Here is a 20,198-nt window from a genome sequence, read left to right as displayed (position 1 = left end):
GAAACCTTTGGTTAATTTCTGGAGTTTTAAAAAAGTTAATTCTGATGATTTTTGCCAGTGTTTTTGTTGCTTTTATGTAGAAGGGATATTCGGAGGTCCTGCCTCCACTGTTTTCACCAAGTCACTTCTCTCTTCATTTAAATTTAGTGCCTTGGGAATACTTGCTAAAAGTAGATTACTGGTCATTGGGTTAGTATTGTTCGAATGCCAAGGCATGGTATTAGTGACGCCTAAAGCTCAGCTTCTGTGTACAGCAGTGCCAAATCAAATCTCAGAGATAGAGTTTTGAGTGAAGTAGAAAAGAATAGCTTTATTACTTGGCTGGGCAAAGTGGGACACAGCAAACTCCTGCCTTGAAAAGCTACATGTCCCCACTTGGGGAAGACAGTAAGAAGTTTTATAGACTGATGGATGGGTAGCGAGGTAAGGAAGAGTCAGCGTCATCAACCTTTAGATCCAATTAGTCTGGGGTCTACATGCTTGTGGGCAGAATACCAAACTCAGGGAAGGTCACAGAGGCTGAATGAAAGCTGTTTCCTGTAATCAAAGAAATGGGAGACAGAAAGACCTTGTGCCCAGGAACCCCACAGGGCCCTGCCTCAGTGTCATTAGGGGTTCTCAAGGAACTCATAATTGTAAATATGAATATGTTTAAGTCTTCTACTACCCACCGCACAGTCTGTGTGTACACAGGCATGCATACATGCGTGTAGCTGAAAACCAGCAGGTGTGCACTGACACGGCTGGACCAGTTGTTGGAATATTGGATACTTTTGTTTGGTACACTGCTCCTGTCCCAAACCTCCCAAGTGTGTGGCACCCCCAGTTCTAGCTCTTTCCCTGAGCATTTACTGTGAGCAACTAGAAGATCGATACCTAAACCATCAAGGCTCCATTTTGATTGGTCAGCAATTGTGTTAATGAATGTTTTATAGATTCATGTATGTGTGTTTCATGTGTATATGGTATGTATGATGCTTTAATGTATATCTATATGTATATATAGCATGGTTAATGTACGTGATGAGTGCTAAGATATTACATTTATATTACACATGTATGTGTCTACACATTTATGAATATTTTAGAAATCATGACACATGCATCCATGCCACATAAAACAAGAGAGACTTTTAAGGAGGTTTTAAGGGGTGAGAAGTGCCCTTTGTGGGCTTCCCTGGTAGCTCATCTGGTGAAGAATCCGGATCAGGAAGATCTGCTGGAGAAGGGATAGGCTACCCACTCCAGTAATCTTGGGCTTCCCTGGAGGCTCAGACAGTAAAGAATTCACCTGCAATGTGGGAGACCTGGGTTCAATCCCTGAGTTGGAAAGATCCCCTGGAGAAGGGACTCTACCCTCTCCAGTATTTTTGCCTGGAGAATTCCGTGGAAAGAGACTTTCACAGTACCCTTTGCAAATGTCTGTGCTTTCCATATATATACATACGTATGGTAACTGTTCTTTCTTTTGTCTGTCTTCCCTTTCCTTTCCCTGTATCTTGTGGCTTCTCCACCTCTTTTACCTCCAATCACCACCCACTCCTTGGATTCTTATTTCTGATCCCTGGCTCTTTACCTCTTCTAAAATGCAGTGTGCTTCACAGTGTAGTCAGAGATGTCAGGGGATGTTATTTCGGTATATTTTATATGGCATTTTCACATTAAATCTGTTTCATCTTAATATCCTCCACAATATCTCATCAGGTTTTTAACTCTCTAGAGTGGTTTGAGTTAATCCTTAGGGCAAACTCTCACAGAAGGATGTTGAGTTTTGTCATCTGATTTGATCTAATTGGAGCAGTGAGGTCCTCTTCTTGCCTTACACTGGGATGATGATGTATGTCATCTGTCTTGCCTCCTTCAGTCAGAGGAAGGATGTTTCAATCTCATTTCCCCCGACCCACCTGAGACACGGATCCAGTCTTTTTTTTTTCCTTTCACACCACAGCTCTGTCACTTGTTTCTTAGGAATGTATGAAATGTGTGTATGTATGAAAATGCTTGTTTTATTCCTCCTGCTTTAGTCTGCATGGGACAAAGATGACAGAACTCTGGATGGTCAGAATTTCTTTTTCTTAATACTTATTTATTTATTCAGCTGCACCAGGTCTTTGCTGCGGCACAGGGGACCTTCGATCTTCGTCTTTGATCTTAGTTGCAGCATGTGAGGTGTAGTTCCCTGACCAGGAGCTGATTGAACCTAGGCCCCCTGCATTGGGAGCATGCAATCTTAGCCCCTAGACCAGCAGGGAAATCCCCTGGATGGTCAGAATTCTTGATAAGCTGCACCTTTCTCCAGATGCAAGGAAGGCTGAGCCAAACCTCCCAGCTTTGCTTACAGGAGATTCTGTGCAGAGATAGCTCATGTATGATTAGCCTATAAGTGAACCTCTAAATGACCTGATTCTGTGGAAGCACCCATTTTTAGGGTGCAAGGATGTTTACGCCACTTCTCTCAGAGACTGTACCTTCAGCAGTCTAGCTCATGACTTGTCAGTATAAGTTGTCACTGACTCAGTATATTATCTCATATTGAAACTATTACTTAGCATTGCCAGTATTTATTCACAGGACTCTTGAGAGTTGTGTATGGCCATTTTCTATTTTGAGTAACAGAAACTGACCAGTGGTAGAGAACGGCTGAGTTCTGCAGCTGTTAGGCAACTTGCTCTTGTGTTCTGTTTATTGGAGTCCTTTTTTCCTTTACTGAGACTGTGAGCTTCTTACATTGGGACAGTGCCTATGATTGTAAGCCCAGCACTTAACATAATTTAAAGTGGTCTTTCTTTCTAAAACTTTGCATTTGAGCGAAATCTTTACTTTGGATTTCAGGTGGCTTCCTTTGGCCTCACCCTGTCACCAAGGCACTTTGTGGGGATTTGTGACTTCTTGGCTTGGCTGAGTGAAATATTGTGTCTCTCCCCAATAACACAGGAGGAAAGCCAAGCCTCCTCTAAGATTTTGTAGTTTCTTCAACTACTGGGTGTGCTGAAGACAGTGAAACTTCCCATTTTTTCCCAAAGCCAAGACCTTGCTTCATCTGACAACACAGTTAAAGTAACTGACCCCAACCGTCTCCTTGGTGCTTTGGCAAACTATATTTATATCAAGCAGTCTAAAAGGATTTTTTGAGCTACTATTTATCCCAGCTGCTATTAGCTCAAGCCTCAGGAGTAGTTACTCTTGGTAGGTCTGCCAAGGTTGTCTCAAACACAACTCTCCCAGCCTGGTCACTTTGAAACCCGAGGTGCCTTGCCTAAAAGGAGAAAAAGACTCCATTTCTGTCTCACCCTTGTCCCTAGTATTCAACTCAAACTACACTGTGGGCTGGAGAAACTCTTGTTGGCCACGATGAGTAAACTAATCACCATTTATTATGTTTCTGTGTGAAGATGTGTCTCTAAGTTTGCAACAACTGATTTAACTTCCAAGTTTTAGAATCTAAGCTGATGATAAGCTTAAATTCCCCATAGTGACTCCTATCTTTGCAATAGTCTTGATAGTCTTAAAAATAGTGGTCGTAGAGAATGTATTGTTGTTGTTTAGTTGGTAAGTCATGTCTGACTCTTTGCAACCACATGGACTGTAGCCCACCAGGCTCCTCTGTCCATGGGATTTCCTAGGCAAGAATACTGGAGTGGGGTGCCATTTCCTTCTCCAGGGGATATTCTTGGATCAGGGATCGAACCTGTGTTTCCTGAATCGGCAGGAGGATTCTTTACCACTGAGCCACCAGGGAAGCCCGAAAAATACGTAGAGAATATTTACTCCCTCTGAATATTGCTGGCAAAGAAGGGTTTTTTAAAAAATGTACTGCGTATTCATATGCATGCCGTGGTCCTTGTCAGTGTTTAAGTCCCTGGGTCTCTTCCCAGTTTGGACCTTTTGCCCCTTCTAGCTGCTCTCATCCTCCTGAATGACTGGAATTTCTCTTCCTATGTCCATCGCTTACATTTGAGGTATTTCTCGTGTAACCCTTTTACCAGTTTTTGATGCTGGCTTCTTCCAGTTGATTATTCCACATGTCTTGTATATTTGAAACCTCTTCCTCCGTTTCTCATTAAGTGTCAGAAGCCACCATCATGGCATGTACCCTGATTTCATGCCTCTAATACTGTTTTGCTCTTAATGGTTTATAGGAAACCCAGGATGAGTCAGCTGTGTTATGGTTGGATGAAATTCAAGGTGGAATCTGGCAGTCCAACAAAGACACCCAAGAAGCACAGAGGTGTATGTATCGGTTTGTTTTATTTCTGTTCTGATTAAGTGGGGAGTGGCAAGGTGTTCCATAGCTCAGTACTCAGCTTGACCAAGATAAAGGGCTGGGGATTCTCTGATTGCCTAGTGGTTAGGATTTGGCGCTTTCACCGCGGAGGCCCAGGCTCTATCCCTGAACGGGGAACTATCCCACTGGCCCGGTGGTATGGCCAAAATTAAAAAAAAAAAAGATAGTTGTAGGGGGAACAGTATGCTAGTACGCAAATCTAGATGCTTTCTAAACTATTTCAGTAACAGTTCTCTCCTGGGGTAGTTGCCTTAGGAATCTTTGCCATCAATGAAGCAGTGGAGAAAGGCGATGTTGGCAAAACACTCAGCGCCCTTCGTTCCCCGGACGTCGGCTTGTATGGCGTCATCCCCGAATGTGGTGAAACTTACCAGAGTGACCTTGCTGAAGCCAAGAAGAAAAAACTGGCAGCAGGTGAGTTATGGGTAAATCAGTCTGTGTCAGTAAGTAAGAGCTTAGAAATGTCATGGAACAGAGGAAGAGGAAAGGGCCAAGCTATAGGGAAAGGCACTGTATACAGTATGGGGCTTACTGCACAAGGAGATAATATTCTCGTGTTTAAAAGTAACTCTTTTTTCCCCTTGAGTATGGCTAATGTTAACAAGGTCAATTTTCTGAAAATGTTTCTTTCATAGGATATAGTTCTGATTACCTAAGCTTATAAGATACTTAAAAGTAGTTCATCTGCAGAAAGGGGGGAATAAAGATAATATATTTTATCCCATTTTATGCCTCCCTCCCTTTTTTTTTTTGAAAATCAACTAGAGAGACTGAATGGTTGCAAGTCTTTTATGAGAATAATTTTCTGACACACATGGTCTTACTCCAGTGTAGGCTTTGAAAGGAACAGAGGTAGACGAGGTCAGTTTGCCCACATGGACTTCATAGGGGTTTTCTTTTTATAGTGTGGACATGAATGAGCTAAATGAGACGTTACAGAGCCATAATTTAAGAGGCACTTAGGACCCCTGTTTACCCTCACAGATCCGAGGGGCAGGTTTTGGGAACGGTCTCCATTTAGGTTGTTCAGCCTGATCAGAGTGATCCTATAGGATTAGACATGTGGCTGTGGGGAGTGTGGCTCTGAGTTGCTCTGATCTTTCCTTTATTTCATGTCAGGAGATAACAACAGCAAGTGGGTGAAGCACTGGGTGAAAGGTGGATATCATTATTACCACAATCTGGAGACCCAGGAGGGAGGATGGGACGAGCCCTCAGACTTTGTGCAGAATTCCATGCAACTTTCTCGGGAGGAGATCCAGGTAGGTCACATTCCTTCACAAAAGAAGAAGCTGAGAGACAGTACCTGTAGTTTAGAGGTTAGAGGTTATACTACTTAGGAAGAACAAGGGTGTGTGGTCAGAAGCCCTAGACTAAAAGTAAGGGTACAGGAAAGATCCTGCTGTACAGCACAGGGAACTCTGCTCAATGTGATGTGGCAGCCTGGATGGGAGGGGAGTTTGGGGAGAATGGATGCATGTGTATGTATGGCTGAGTCACTTTGCCGTTCACCTGAAACTGTCACAACATTGTTAATTGGCTATAGTCCAATATAAAATAAAAAGGGTTTAAAAATAAATAATAAATTTTAAAAAATAAAATTAAGGCTATATAACTAATTTGGAATAATTTTTTTCTAGTACAAGTCCTTCAGATCTAAATTAGTAGAATATCTGGATTATACAGATAAATTGTGTGCTTTTTTTTTGTTTTTTAAGAAAACTTGGATAGTCCAGCAAAAAAGAAAAATGAAAAGTTGTTCTGACACCTCATTAAATACAACTACTCTTAATCTTTCCCAATTTACATATTTAATCTCTTTTCTGACTGTCCTACAAACTCCAAACTTTACTTATTAGAATATAGCCTGCACTTTCACATAAAGTTAGCATTTTTTTATCGCAGCTTTCAAAGCACATCTTTACCATTCCCTATGTCTTTGCTGATGCTGTTCATTCTTTTTAGAATTTCTTCATTCATTTGACACTTTCTGAACACCTCCTATCTTCCTACATGTACCAGATATTCTTCTGCGCATTAGAGGTATAATCATAAACAAAACAAAGTCCCTGCTGTGAGATGTCCCTCCCCTGCCATCTACATCTGTCAAAATTCTGGCTGTCCAGGCACACCCATCTCAAGAGTCACCTCTTGTGTGTAACATAGATCAGTGCTCTCCAGAACTTCACATGTGTGTGTGAATCACCTGGGGATCCTAGTGACGTGAAGACTGACTCTGTGGGTCTGACATGAGGCCTGAAATTCTACATTTCTGACCAGCTCCCAGGTGATACTGGTGCTGCTGGTTCAAGGATATAGTTTTAAATACCACCTACAGACATAATCATGTCTCCCTTGTCTTTGAAAAAAAAAAAAAAGACAAAAATTTTAATCCTCTAGAGCTCTCCTGATTCAGTCTTGCCTGTAGGTTCATACTCTGTTCTTACTAAATGCCTTTAAGTTTGTCCGTCCTTCATGAATTCATTTTCCATTACCATTCACGTCTTAGCTCATGGCTATCCAGCTCTTACTTTAGTAAACCTCCTGCTTTAGAATGCATCAGTGGCCTTTTAATTGCCAAGTTCAGCGAGGAGCTGTGCTCTCATCATAGGTGGCCTCTCAGTGTGTTCACTTCTTTAAACCCTCGACTCTTTCGGCTTCTCCAGTGCTCTTCTCTTCTGGTTCTACTTCCGAGTGTCCCTTCTTAACCTCCCTCTCCTTTCGTTTCCTCTGACTCCACTTGTGTTATATTTGGGTTCCATCAGCCCCCTTCTTTTCCTCTATAGTCTTCCTCAGTCATCTCATTCAAGCCGGTAGCCCCAACTTTTGCCTGTGTGCTTGCAAAGCTCAGTCTTGGTCCTTCAGACTCGCTGCCTGCCACCTCCTCACCACCAGGTGTGCCTTTGCGTCTGCAGTCTAGAAGTCCAGCAGACACCTCAGCACAGTTTGACAGGAACATCAGGGCTGGAATAGTACATAAGGGTGTATTTTTTTTTCCCTCACATAAAGTAATTCTGGAGTTGAGCATCCAGGGAAGGTGTGGTGGCTCCACAGTCAGGTCTGTCCCAAGGTCCTCTGTCTTCCTGCTCTGCCATTCTCAAGGTCACCTTGTCCTCCAGAAGGAAGGCAGGCAGGCAGTAGGAAGACGGGGAGGAGAGCAGACAGGCCTGTTGCCAGCTGTCTGTCTCTCTTAAAGAGCTTTCCTTCCCAAAGATCTTACCAAGCTGCTCTGCTTGCATCCCATGGACTGTCCCTAGGTCATACAGTCTTTTTGTTTCTGTTTATTTGGGTTTTTTTTTTTTTTGGCTGCACTGCATGTCATGTGGGATCTTAATTCCCTGACCAGGGACCAAACCCATCCCCCTGCAGTGGAAGCACAGAATCCTAACCATGGGACTACCAGGGAGGTCCTCATGTAGTCTTTTAACTGTACACATTGTGGCCCGGAGGCGGGGGAAATAGCTCTGACATCAAAGATAAGAAGGGACTATGGCTATCAGGTGGGTTTGCAGGTGTTCTCAGTAACCATTCTCAGCACTCCTGCCCTCACCCAGCGTGATCCAGGGCTGCTGTCACTTGGATCATATGCCACCAGGATTCTAATTCACCCGCTCACGCTAATCTATCAGCTACTCAACTAACCATGCTGCTTTTCTAAAAACACATCTGATGGTTTTATTCCTCTTTGAAGGTTTGCTGGTTCTCCGGAGCTGGTAGTAACAGTCCAAACATACTAGGCTGCTTCTCCAGACCGTCTGTAGTCTGTCCACTCCCCCACAGGGCCCTCCTCTGTGGCGTTCCAGGTGCTCCAGGCCTTGGTGGCACCTGTCTCTCTGTCTTCTTGTCAGTATGACCCCAGATCAGCAAGCACATTTCCTGGGATGGTCAGCATTAGGTAGGTGAGTGAGTAAAGGAAATGATATGAGGTCAAAGAAGGTCACATTTTTTACTCTTTACCAGGGGATGTGAGGGCAACTTGGCCTTGAAAAATAGACCTGAAGTCTTCATTCCTGTTTCTTGGCTAAAGGTCTAGCATAGGGACTTCCCTGGTGGCTCAGTGGTAAAGAACCCACTTGCCAATGCAGGAGGCATGGTTTTGATCCCTGGTCCAGGAAGATCCCACATGCCATGAGGTCACTAAGCCTGTGCACTGCAACTATAGCCTTGGCAAGCTGTGAGCGTTAGTGTGTGCACTGCAGATGACACCATGTTAAAACTCTGTATGTGTATGTCTTCTCACATGACTGATGTGTTTTCAGAGTTCCATCTCTGGGGTAACGGCTGCGTATAACCGGGAACAGCTTTGGCTGGCCAACGAAGGCTTGATCACCAAGCTTCAGGCTTGCTGCCGGGGGTACTTAGTCCGACAGGAGTTCCGATCCAGGATGAATTTCCTGAAGAAACAGATCCCGGCCATCACCTGCATTCAGGTATTTCAGAGCCTTCTATGTGCAGACAGCAAGGGGGCTTCCAGAGGAAGACTGATGAACAGTCAGCACCTACAGTCGAGTGTCTGAGTGTATGATGAACAGTCAGCACCTGCAGTTGAGTGTCTGAGTGGGAACAGTACCTACAGTCTAGTGTCTGAGTGTGATGAACAGTCATCACCTGTAGTCGAGTGTCTGGGTGTAATGAACAGCCAGCACCTACAGTCGAGTGTCTGAGTGTGATGAATAGTCAGCACCTACAGTCAAGTGTCTGGGTGTGATGAATAGTCAGAGCCTATAGTCAAGTGTCTGGGTGTGATGGACAGTCAGAATCTACAGTCAAGTGTCTGGGTGTGATGCACAGTCAGAGCCTACAGTCGAGTGTCTGGGTGTGATGAACAGTCAGTGTCTATGATCGACTGTCTGAGTGGGATTTTGGCTTCTGACCATCCCTTTCTCTACTGCCACATAATCAGCGTGTGCTTAATGGTATTCAGTGGCATTTGTCCAGCTCAGTGGCAGTTCTTCTCGGCACCTCACCGTCTCCTAAGACTATTCCTTTACGTGAGATTTGAATATGGAGAGAAGCAACTCTGATTTTGCTTCAGTGATAGGGAAGCTCGGAAAGAATTCTGGGTTAGGAGTTACGACTCCAGCACTGTCAGGTGGTGGCGAGCCTCTTCTCTGAGTTTGTGTCCTCCTCTGTAAATGCAGATGCTAATGTTTATCTTACCTTCCTCACCAATTGGTTGTGAGGAGCCAGTGTCAGCATCTGTGTGGATGCCCTTTGAAAAGTGCCCAGCGCTGTGCTCACCTCCAACAGGTGGAAGTTGGCCAGGTGCTCTCCTGATGGAGGTGCAGCCCAGTCTCTCCTTCCCCTATCACAGGTGGGCGTGGTCCTTTTTAAAGCTGTATCACGAATTGGTCTTGGGGGAGATTTTTTTAACTTCCTATGACCCTTGGGAAATGATGCATATTCTGTAACATTTGGATTTCAGTCTCAGTGGAGAGGATACAAGCAGAAGAAGGCATACCAAGACCGCTTGGCTTACCTGCGCTCCCACAAAGATGAAGTTATAAAGGTACGTATCCCGGGCGGGGTTTCTCGTCAGCATGGCACGCGAGCGTGACATGTGTGGAGATGAAGGGCTCTTCTCATTTCTGGGACCCCCTCTCCTTCTCCACAGATCCAGTCTCTGGCAAGGATGCACCAAGCTAGAAAGCGCTATAGAGAACGCCTGCAGTATTTCCGAGATCATGTGAGTACCCCTGGGAGAGAAGCACCCATAGAATCGATTTTGCTGTGTTTGCAGTGGACAGATGAATTGAGAAATATCTTCTTTTGTGTCCCTTAGATAAATGACATTATCAAAATCCAGGCTTTTATCCGGGCAAACAAAGCTCGTGATGACTACAAGACTCTCAGTGAGTAACTGTGGCTCAGCAGAGAAGAGTTGAGGCAGTGGCTGAGAGCCATCGGGTTCTGGGTATTCTCCACGGATCTCTTTTCTTGTCCTGCAGGCAAGGCTTGGGGGGCAGGGTGCTGCTTGTGACTGAAGCTCCTTTGCTAACCCAGGGCTTGGTGTCTTGCTGCTTGCTGTATCTGCCTTCCACATAACAACACAGCAATAGCATGACCAGGAAGATTGCACTTGGTGGTTGTCTCTGCACATCTCAAAAATAAACGAATGTCTTACGTGTGAATAGAGCTGCTTTTGTTTTCTTTTTAAAATATAAGACAATGCTGATGCTTTCCAAGACACAGAACTTCTTCTGAATGCCATTCCTCATCTGACACATGCTTTCTCTCTGTCAGTCAACGCCGAGGATCCGCCTATGATTGTGGTCCGGAAATTCGTCCACCTGCTCGACCAAAGCGACCAGGATTTTCAGGAGGAGCTCGATCTTATGAAGATGCGGGAAGAGGTTATTACCCTTATCCGTTCTAACCAGCAGCTGGAGAATGACCTCAATCTCATGGATATCAAAATCGGACTGCTGGTGAAAAATAAAATTACACTGCAGGTATGGTCCAGTGCCAGCCAGGGCCTTGGAGCACTGTCCTGCTTGACACGTCTGCCTCCCCCCCTTTATGCCTTACAGGGCTGGCTTTCTTCTCAGTGAATGCTGTACGTTTTCTTTTATGTTATATAAGAAATGAAATTATTTGATCATATAGCTTTACACAGAGAAGTCTTATCCATCCAGTGGCTAAGACTGTGCTTGCAGTGCAGTGGGCCGGGATTCCATCCCGGGTCAGGGAAGTAGATCCCACATGGCACAACTACAAGTCTGCTTGCCACAGCTAAGACCTGGGCAGCCAAATAAGTATTTTTTAAAAATAGAAAAGCATAGATAAAAATCATCCCATAATTCTACTGCTCTAACAATCATTTTGTATCCTACATTTTTATTTAATATAGAGGATAAGATACATTTTATATGATATCATCACAAATATTTTTAATGGCAGTGTAATAGTTGATCAGGAAGTAGTCTGAGTCACATCTTTTTCCAGACTGTTTGGCATTTTCAACTTTTTTATTACAGAATAATACTGCAGTTAATGTTTCAGTGTTTGTAGCTTTTATTGTATATAAGACTTTGTAAGGTAGACTCCTAGAAGCTGGTTTCCTGAATCAATGGACATTTTTAGGATTAGGTTCTTTATAAGTAGATTTGAGTAGGAATAGATTTGATTGATACTGAAAATAGGATTCAATGTAGTGATTCCAAGGGCTTACCAGGTGTCTTAGTGGTAAAGAATCAGCCTGCCAAGCAGGAGATGGGAGTTCGATTCCTGGGTTGGGAAGATCCCCTGGAGGAGGGCGTGTCAACCCAGTCCAGTATTCTTGCCTGGAGAATCCCATGGACAGAGGAGCCTGGTGGGCTGCAGTCCATGGGGTCACAAAGAGTCAAACACGACTGAGTGACTAAAACAGCAACAGCAGATGGAAGTGATTCTAAGATATGTAATGGGATCTGCCAGTGCAGTAGACCTTCATGAAAGTTTTTAGGTGCTAAAAACCTGTCCGTAATGCCCAGAGTTGCATCTTTGAAAGCGTTTTGATTTATGTATATATTTGTTTGTTTACAGGATGTGGTTTCCCACAGTAAAAAACTTACCAAAAAAAATAAGGAACAGTTGTCTGATATGATGATGCTAAATAAACAGAAGGGAGGTCTGAAGGCTTTGAGCAAGGAGAAGAGAGAGAAATTGGAAGCGTATCAACACTTATTTTATTTACTGCAGGTGAGTGGCTCCTGGAATCAGTACTGTAAAATTTAGTTAACTTTTTTCTCAAGAAAACCTTATGCATGGATCTCTGTGGAAGTCTTTCTGATTTCCACTGAGGGGTGAGCAAAGGGCTTGTCTTATTTTTCTTTTATTATTCAGGGACATCCTGATCCTTCAAGCTGAAAAGTCTTGAATATTTGTGCCAGCCTTCACGTTACATGGAAATCACTTATCCCTTGGTTTATGTTTCAGACCAACCCCACCTACCTGGCGAAGCTAATCTTTCAGATGCCCCAGAACAAGTCCACCAAGTTCATGGACTCTGTGATCTTCACTCTCTACAACTATGCCTCCAATCAGCGTGAGGAGTACCTGCTCCTGCGGCTCTTCAAGACAGCCCTGCAGGAGGAGATCAAGTAGGGACAGATTTCTGCAGGGCTGGGAACCCCTCCACTCCATCACAGATGCTACCAGTTAGAGATTCAGGCCAGATGCTACCAGTTAGAGATTGAGGCCTGTCTGTGCCTTTTCTCCACACTGTGATATGTGTGAAATACTTTAAAGAAGCATCTGTTTTTTATATAACATAATAATATATAGTATAGAACTTCCCTGGTGGCTCAGCTATAAAGAACCACCTCCCAACGCAGGAGATGTGGGTTCTATCCTTGGGTCTTTCTGATCCAAGGATAGAACTGCAGAAGGAAATGGCAGTCCGCTCCAGTATTCTTGCCTGGGAAATCCCATGGACGGAGGAGCCTGATGGGCTGCAATCGATAGGGTTGCAAAGATTCGGACACGACTTAGGGATTAAACCACAACAGCAATATATGTTATACACTAATGCAAGCTAATTATACTAAAAGTACTGATTAATTACATGTATACCACATATATGTGTATATATGTGGTATACATGTAATTAATTGGTCTTCCCTGGGGGCTCAGATGGTAAAGATTCTGCCTGCAATGTGGGAGACCTGGGTTTGATCCCTGGGTCGTGAAGATCCTCTGGAGAAAGGAATGGCAACCCACTCCAGTATTCTTACCTGGAAAATCCCATGGACAGAGAAGCCTGTTGGGCTACAGACCGTGGGATCACAAGAGTTAGACATGACTGAGCCATTAACAGTTTCACTTTCACTTTTTCATGCTATGTGTACTACACCCAATATAAACTAATCATGTATACACAAGATAAAACTAATATGCTAATGAACTGATATAAACACTAATATAAAGTGTTGCTGTTTCTGGGGAGATGATAGAATAAGACATTTTATTTGCCAGTAATTTTAGAAACATTCTGTATTAAGATAGAATTGTTAAAAAACTGATCCAAACAGAAAACTTTCCCATCTTTAGCTAATAAGAGACCCGATCATGTTCCCATGATAAGAGTTTGCAGCAGCAGGCAGGTTCTGTATTCAGATGAGAATCGGGAAAGTTTCTAGAGAAAGCATGTACCCACCTCTTTCCAGCTACTTCTGTTTTTAAGGAGATGGAGTCTTTAAGTAGGAAGGATCTGAAAGTTGGTAGATTCGTGATTAGTTTGAATTGAACTTGTTTCTTGTGTTTTACAGGTCGAAAGTAGATCAGATTCAAGAGATTGTGACAGGAAATCCAACAGTTATTAAGATGGTTGTGAGTTTCAACCGTGGCGCCCGGGGCCAGAACGCGCTCAGACAGATCTTGGCTCCAGTGGTGAAGGAGATCATGGATGACAAGACCCTCAACATCAAAACTGACCCCGTGGATATTTACAAGTCTTGGGTTAACCAGATGGAGTCCCAGACAGGAGAGGCGAGGTATGATCATCACAGCCCCTGTTTCTTTCATGCTCTTAGTATTTTCTCTCTCTTTTTAAGCAGTTAATATTTTTTTGATTTGAAAGTTAGTAATTGTTCAAATAGTTTTTCCATAGAAACCTCTTCTTTAAGTAGTTGAGTTGGTAAGTTGGTAATTTCTTCACTTATTTAGCAAATATTTATAGAGTACTTCCTAAGTGCCAGACAGTGGGTTAAATGCACATATAGCAATACGATATTGGGGACTTCCGTGGCGGTTCAGTGGTTAAGACTTCACTTTCTAAGTGGGGTGGAGTGTGGGTAATCTCTTGTTGGGGAGCTGAGATCCCACATGCCTCTCAGCCAGAACAAAACATAAAACAGAAGCAATATTGAAACAAATTCAATGAAGACTTAAAAAAATGGTCTACATTAAACAAACAAACAAAAAAATACAATAACAGATGAGACATACAATAATGACTGAAACCAACACACTCCCTGCCCTCTGTTCATAGTTTGGAGAGATGAGACAGGTACATAGAAATGAAGTTGCAAGCTGAGAGGAGTTTTGTGAAGTTTTGTAGTTTTGTAGGGAGCTGTGATGAAGCATACACGTGGGAGCTAACTTAGAGTGGTTGATGAGAGCCTCTCTGAGTGGGTGAGCGTCACGTGGCAGAGGCTGGAGGATGTGATGGGCCCTGCCGAGTGCAGAGTCTTCCTGTGCAAATGTTGGCAGATGAAAGGAGCTCAGAGAGCCTAGGACTGGAAGGACACAGGCATCGCAGAAATGGGGTTAGGTGGGAAGAGACACCTGGATCTGAGTGAGATATCTATGTTCTGTGAGAGGGAACAGGAGATGCTGTGGGCAAATGATGAGCTGCCCTGGAACACTGCAAGTTAGGCCAACTAAATTACCATAATCCAGGAGACTTCTGTGCCTGGGCCATAGTTTAACACCTACGTTAATACATCCAGAGCAGGAATTTGTCACCAGAATATGGGAAATGCTGGGGAATACAGCTCAGAGAGCCAAAATGTTTCTGATTTTATCTAGCTTGGGTGAGGGCTAGAGATGTGAGCAGCGTGATCTGCAGTGGGTCTCTCATTTGGTGTAGAGTAGGGTTAGATCATCGGAGAAGGCAATGGCACCCCACTCCAGTACTCTTGCCTGGAGAATCCCATGGATGGAGGAGCCTGGTGGGCTACAGTCCATGGGGTTGCTAAGAATCGGACACAACTGAGCGACTTCACTTTCATTTTTCACTCTCATGCATTGGAGAAGGAAATGGCAACCTACTCCAGTGTTCTTGCCTGGAGAATCCCAGGGACAGGGGAGCCTGGTGGGCTGCTGTCTATGGGGTCGCACAGAGTCGGACACGACTGAAGCGACTTAGCAGCAGCAGTAGCAGCAGCAGGGTTAGATCATACATGAGGTTCTCGGGGGGTAATCTTCAAAATTCAGATCTCCTGTCCCTTAAATGGCTCTCCCTGGCTTCTGGGAAAGTCCAGACTTAGCAATACACACAGGGCCTTCCATGACCTGGCCTCTATTTATTTTAATGTTCTCATCTCTCCTCCTCATACCTCCTTTTGATCTTCTTTCCTAGAAGACTTTTTTTTTCTCCCATTTTTCTGAGTTCATATGTTCCTTCCTTATGGACGTCTTCTCGATTCCTCCAATCTGAGTAGAAGCCTCTTCTCTGTAGCATTGTAAGACTTCCGGTCAGCTTCTTATTGTTGCACGATGTGTTTACAGATACTTACGTGTGTGTCTCTCCCACACGTACAAATCGTGAGGAACTCGGGAAGCTATCATGTCTCTAGCACTTTGATCCCAAATGCCTATCGCAGTGCCTGGCACATAGATCTAGGCTCCAAAGTCACAGCTGAAAACCTGAGCCCCAGTTCCGGCCCCACCGTTGACCAGCTCTGTGAGCATAACAAAGTTACCTGGTCTCTCTGGGTCATTCTGCTTATGAAAGACACAGCCTCGCCTCAGGCTGTTGGTCTAGCATGCTGCTGTTGTTCATTTGCTAAGTCATGTCTGACTCTGCAACCCCGTGGACTGCAGCACACCTGTCCTCTGCTATCTCCCGGAGCTTGCTCAGACTCGTGTCCATTGAGTCGGTGATGCCATCCAACTCTCATCCTCTGTTGCCCCCTTCTTCTCTTCCCCTCAATCTTTCCCAGCATCAGGGTCTTTTCATGAGTTGGCTCTTTGCATCAGATGGCTGAAGTATTGGAGCCGCAGCATTAGTCCTTCTAATGTATATTCAGGGTTGATTTCCTTTAGGATGGACTGGTTGGATCTCCTTGCTGTCCAAGGGACTCTCAAGAGTCTTCAACACCACAGTTAGAAAGCATCAGTTTTTTGGCACTCAGCCTTCTTTATGGTCCAACTCTCACATCTGTACATGACTACTGGAAGAACCATAGTGTTGACTAGATGGACCTTTGTCCAAGAAAGGAAAATCTGTCACTGCTTCTACTTTTTCCCCTTCTATTTGCCATGAAGTTATGGTCTAACATACTTGGGGGTAATTTTTGCTTTCCCAGCAAACTGCCCTATGACGTGACCCCAGAACAGGCCCTCTCTCATGAGGAAGTCAGGACTCGGCTAGACAATTCCATCCGGAACATGCGGGCTGTGACTGACAAGTTCCTGGCAGCCATCATCAGCTCTGTGGACAAAATCCCGTGAGTGTCGCCCGCTGTGGCCCCCTTAGAGCCCAGCACTAGTGGCCTCCAGCTCCCAGTCCTTCTCACCAAGTTTTGTCTACCCTACAGCTACGGGATGCGCTTCATTGCCAAAGTGCTGAAGGACTCCTTACACGAGAAGTTCCCTGATGCTGGTGAGGATGAGCTGTTGAAGGTAAGACCAAAAGCTGGCACGTTCTTTCCCTTCCGATAATAGCCCTTGGAGGGAAAAGTGCCCAGACCAAGCCTGGCCTTCGACCTTCACTTTGTTTGTTTTAGTCGCTTAGTTGTGACTGCCCCTGTGAGAACCCATGGACTGGCCTGCTGGTCTCTGTCCATGGGATTCTCCAGGCGAGAATACTGGAGCGGGTTGCCATTTCCTTCTCCAGGACTAAGCCTGACCTTGAAAATGAAAAGTAAAGGTGAAAGTCTCTCAGTCGTGTCCAGCTCTTTGCAACCCCATGAACTATACAGTCCATGGAATTCTCTAGGCCAGAATACTGGAGTGGGTAGCTGTTCCCCTCCTTAGACCTTTAGTAATAAGGACCTTAGCATAGATTTTGTTAGTAGCTTGCCATTGAGCCTGAGGTTTTGAAAGTGATTGTAAACAGTAAGTGATACCTCTTTTAGTTCCTGTATAGTTCCTATGTTGTTTGAATGGCACATGGCTATCAACCAAGTGGAGAAGATGGATTTTTCTGTCTTGAGATAGCATTTCTTTGAGTCCTGTCTTTTTGCTGAAGACTTGCTCCCTCTGCTGGTGGCCAGATGAATGGTAGCAAGCACAGTTTGCGCTAAGGCTGTTGCTGATGACTCTTTCTTACTCAGCTGTGCTCCCTCTTTTTTTTTTTTCCTTAATCTGAACGCTTTTTTCTTCTCTCCTAGCTCTCTGCTTTCCTACAGTGAGGCCTCGATTCTAGACTTTCTGTTCAGGTGAATTCATTTTCTTTTTTTCTGAATGCAACTCCAGGGGAAATGCTTTGACTGTCTTTGAATTCTTCTGTAGAAGAGATATGTGTTGAGTGGCTTTGATTTCAGAGACATTAACTTGTCTGCCTTTGATGTCTGCAGCATGAGGATGGTGGGGGTTGGACAGATGACGCTAGGTCATGTTCAAGGATTTGTTTTAGCTTCTTAGAATGAGTGCCCACCTCCATGGTAATGAAAAGTACATGTGGCTGACACGGCTTTATCTGCTGCCGTGATATGTGGACAAAGAATGCCCTAAAATGCTCGATAACAGACTTCATGTCTACCATTTTTACCTTCAGAATCTGTTCTTTCATTGTAGTGATTTTCAATTCTGTTCTCATTTTCTTTTTTTTTTCTGCATCCAGTTGAGGGATTTGGTCATTTTAGTTTCAGGCCTTGAGAAAAGGGGTGTGTGTGTGTGTGTGTGTAGAGTGTGTCCCCCCCCCTCCCCCCACAAGGCCACATATTCTGGTTTTGTTAGCAAAGTCATTTGTGGCTTACTTGTTGAAGTGGCTTTTAACACCCATTTCTTTTTCCTTTGTTCCCAGATTATTGGCAACTTGCTTTACTACCGATACATGAATCCAGCCATTGTTGCTCCTGATGCCTTTGACATCATTGACCTGTCGGCAGGAGGCCAGCTCACCACAGACCAACGTCGCAATCTCGGGTCCATTGCCAAGATGCTCCAGCACGCAGCTTCCAATAAGATGTTCCTGGGAGATAACGCTCATTTGAGCATTATTAATGAATACCTCTCCCAGTCCTACCAGAAATTCAGGTAAGGAGAAAGGGATGAGGTACATAAAAGACTCTGTGGGCGTGTTTCTAACTCTTAAGGGTAAAAACGAGATGAAATACCACACCCAGAATTCCCTGGACCACAGTACCGTAGGATACGTGCCTGATGCGCTCAGAGCTCCAGATGATGATGAGGAACATATGCGAGCTATTAAAATGTGTTCTGGACTTCCCTGGTGGTCCAGTGATTGAGAATCCGCCCGCCAGTGCAGGGGACATGGGTTGGATCCCTGGTCTGGAAAGATTTCACATGCCGTGGAGCAACTAAGCACATGTCCCGCACTGAGAGAAAGCCTGTGAGCAGCAGCAAAGACCCAACAGAGCCAAAATAGAAATGAAAAATAATATTTAAAAAATATTTTTAAAAAGTAAAATGTGTTCCTATGAAATAGACAATACTTAACATAAACATAATGTCTACATAGGCATGTGTTACTTTGCAGTCAGAGAAGAATTGGAGAGCACTTTTAGTATTTGTAAGTTAATCACTGAGTCGTGAGTTCAGGGCGTTGTCTTCGAGAGTTGGGTCCACTAACAACAACTGGTGTTTGAGAACCGTCTTAAATTACGGTTGAGCGGTTCTTGTGGGCAGAACTAGAATAAAGTGGAAAGAGCACCAACGTCCCAGGGCTGTCAGGCACAATGGACATGCTGTGGTTTCTCTCGAGTCAACCGTCTTGCCTGGCTTCTGTTTGAACTCACCGTTCTAAGGGTTTGTGGGGTGTCCTTCCTTCATCAGCTTCTTAAACGCGTGGTACTTGTCGGGGCCCGGCTCCTATGTTTATTTTCAGACGGTTTTTCCAAACTGCTTGTGATGTCCCAGAGCTTCAGGATAAGTTTAATGTGGATGAATACTCCGATTTAGTGACCCTCACCAAGCCAGTGATCTACATCTCCATCGGCGAGATCATCAACACCCACACGGTAAGTATTCTTCAGTGACGTAATTCCATTGCTCTGTCTTAATTGCCTTCTCTGGCTGCTGCCCACTGTCTCTGGACGCCAGATACCTCCCCATCCTTAGATCTTACTGACATTACATCTGCCTTGTTTCTTATCTTCCTTTGCTTATTTTTCTTAACTTTCTCCAAGTGATCCCCAGGCCACCTGTGTCAATATCATCTGGGCTGGCTTTTAAAAACGAAATTTCCGGAACCCCACCTCAGGCCAGCTGAATCAGAAGCCCCGTGGGTGGGCTTCAGAATTTCTGTTGTGACCCCTGATATAGTGACTGGATAAAATACTGTTTTTACAATTCATTCCTTTTCCCCTTTGGGGGCATATAGAACATGAAATGAGGAAGTAAAATGAAATTTCAGTGATTGTCATTTTTGACGACATCACCATGTAGGATTTGGCGAATGTCCCTGAATTAATAATAATGTTGATCTGATGCACTTTTCTCTGAATTAAAAGATATTATATACCAGAAGCTTTACGCGAAAGCATGAGTATGAGTCATTTGAACTGGTTGTAGATCACATTGATAACTTGAGTATTGAAGTCTGTGAGCTTCCTTGTTCTTTCTTCTGTAGTAAAGTCGCTCAGTCATGTCTGACTCTTTGCGACCCCATGGACTTTAGCCTACCAGGCTCCTTTGTCCATGGGATTTTCCAGGCAACAGTACTGGAGTGGATTGCCATTTCCTTCTCCAGAGGATCTTCCCAACCCAGGGATCGAACCCGGGTCTCCTGCATTGCAGGCAAATGCTTTACCGTCTGAGCCACCAGTGAAGCTAGTTTTCTTCTGTATGGTGCATTTAAATCCTTTATAGCTGGTACTGAGATGGGAAACAGTGGAAACAGTGTTAGACTTTATTTTTGGGGGCTCCAAAATCACTGCAGATGGTGACTGCAGCCATGAAATTAAAAGACACTTACTCCTTGGAAGGAAAGTTATGACCAACCTAGATGGCATATTCAAAAGCAGAGACATTACTTTGCCAACAAAGGTCCGTCTAGTCAAGGCTATGGTTTTTCCTGTGGTCA

The 20,198-nt window shown here is 44.2% G+C and overlaps 1 protein-coding gene across 1 annotated transcript in view; it reads left to right on the top strand.

The window, feature by feature from the left end:
• Window positions 1-20,198, top strand: part of IQGAP1 (IQ motif containing GTPase activating protein 1) — a 107,073-nt gene that overhangs the window by 71,107 nt on the left and 15,768 nt on the right. The window contains exons 16-30 of the mRNA XM_027521310.1: window positions 4,140-4,230; window positions 4,532-4,699; window positions 5,405-5,547; window positions 8,545-8,715; window positions 9,711-9,794; window positions 9,900-9,971; window positions 10,068-10,137; window positions 10,529-10,737; window positions 11,810-11,965; window positions 12,203-12,366; window positions 13,534-13,758; window positions 16,297-16,437; window positions 16,528-16,612; window positions 17,958-18,190; window positions 19,002-19,134. Of these exons, the coding sequence (XP_027377111.1) occupies window positions 4,140-4,230; window positions 4,532-4,699; window positions 5,405-5,547; window positions 8,545-8,715; window positions 9,711-9,794; window positions 9,900-9,971; window positions 10,068-10,137; window positions 10,529-10,737; window positions 11,810-11,965; window positions 12,203-12,366; window positions 13,534-13,758; window positions 16,297-16,437; window positions 16,528-16,612; window positions 17,958-18,190; window positions 19,002-19,134 (2,145 nt within the window). The remainder of the gene's footprint in view (window positions 1-4,139; window positions 4,231-4,531; window positions 4,700-5,404; window positions 5,548-8,544; window positions 8,716-9,710; window positions 9,795-9,899; window positions 9,972-10,067; window positions 10,138-10,528; window positions 10,738-11,809; window positions 11,966-12,202; window positions 12,367-13,533; window positions 13,759-16,296; window positions 16,438-16,527; window positions 16,613-17,957; window positions 18,191-19,001; window positions 19,135-20,198) is intronic.

The sequence above is a fragment of the Bos indicus x Bos taurus genome, chromosome 21 (genome assembly GCF_003369695.1).
Source record: "Bos indicus x Bos taurus breed Angus x Brahman F1 hybrid chromosome 21, Bos_hybrid_MaternalHap_v2.0, whole genome shotgun sequence".
Taxonomy (NCBI): domain Eukaryota; kingdom Metazoa; phylum Chordata; class Mammalia; order Artiodactyla; family Bovidae; genus Bos; species Bos indicus x Bos taurus.
This window is presented reverse-complemented; position numbering and strand designations above follow the sequence as displayed.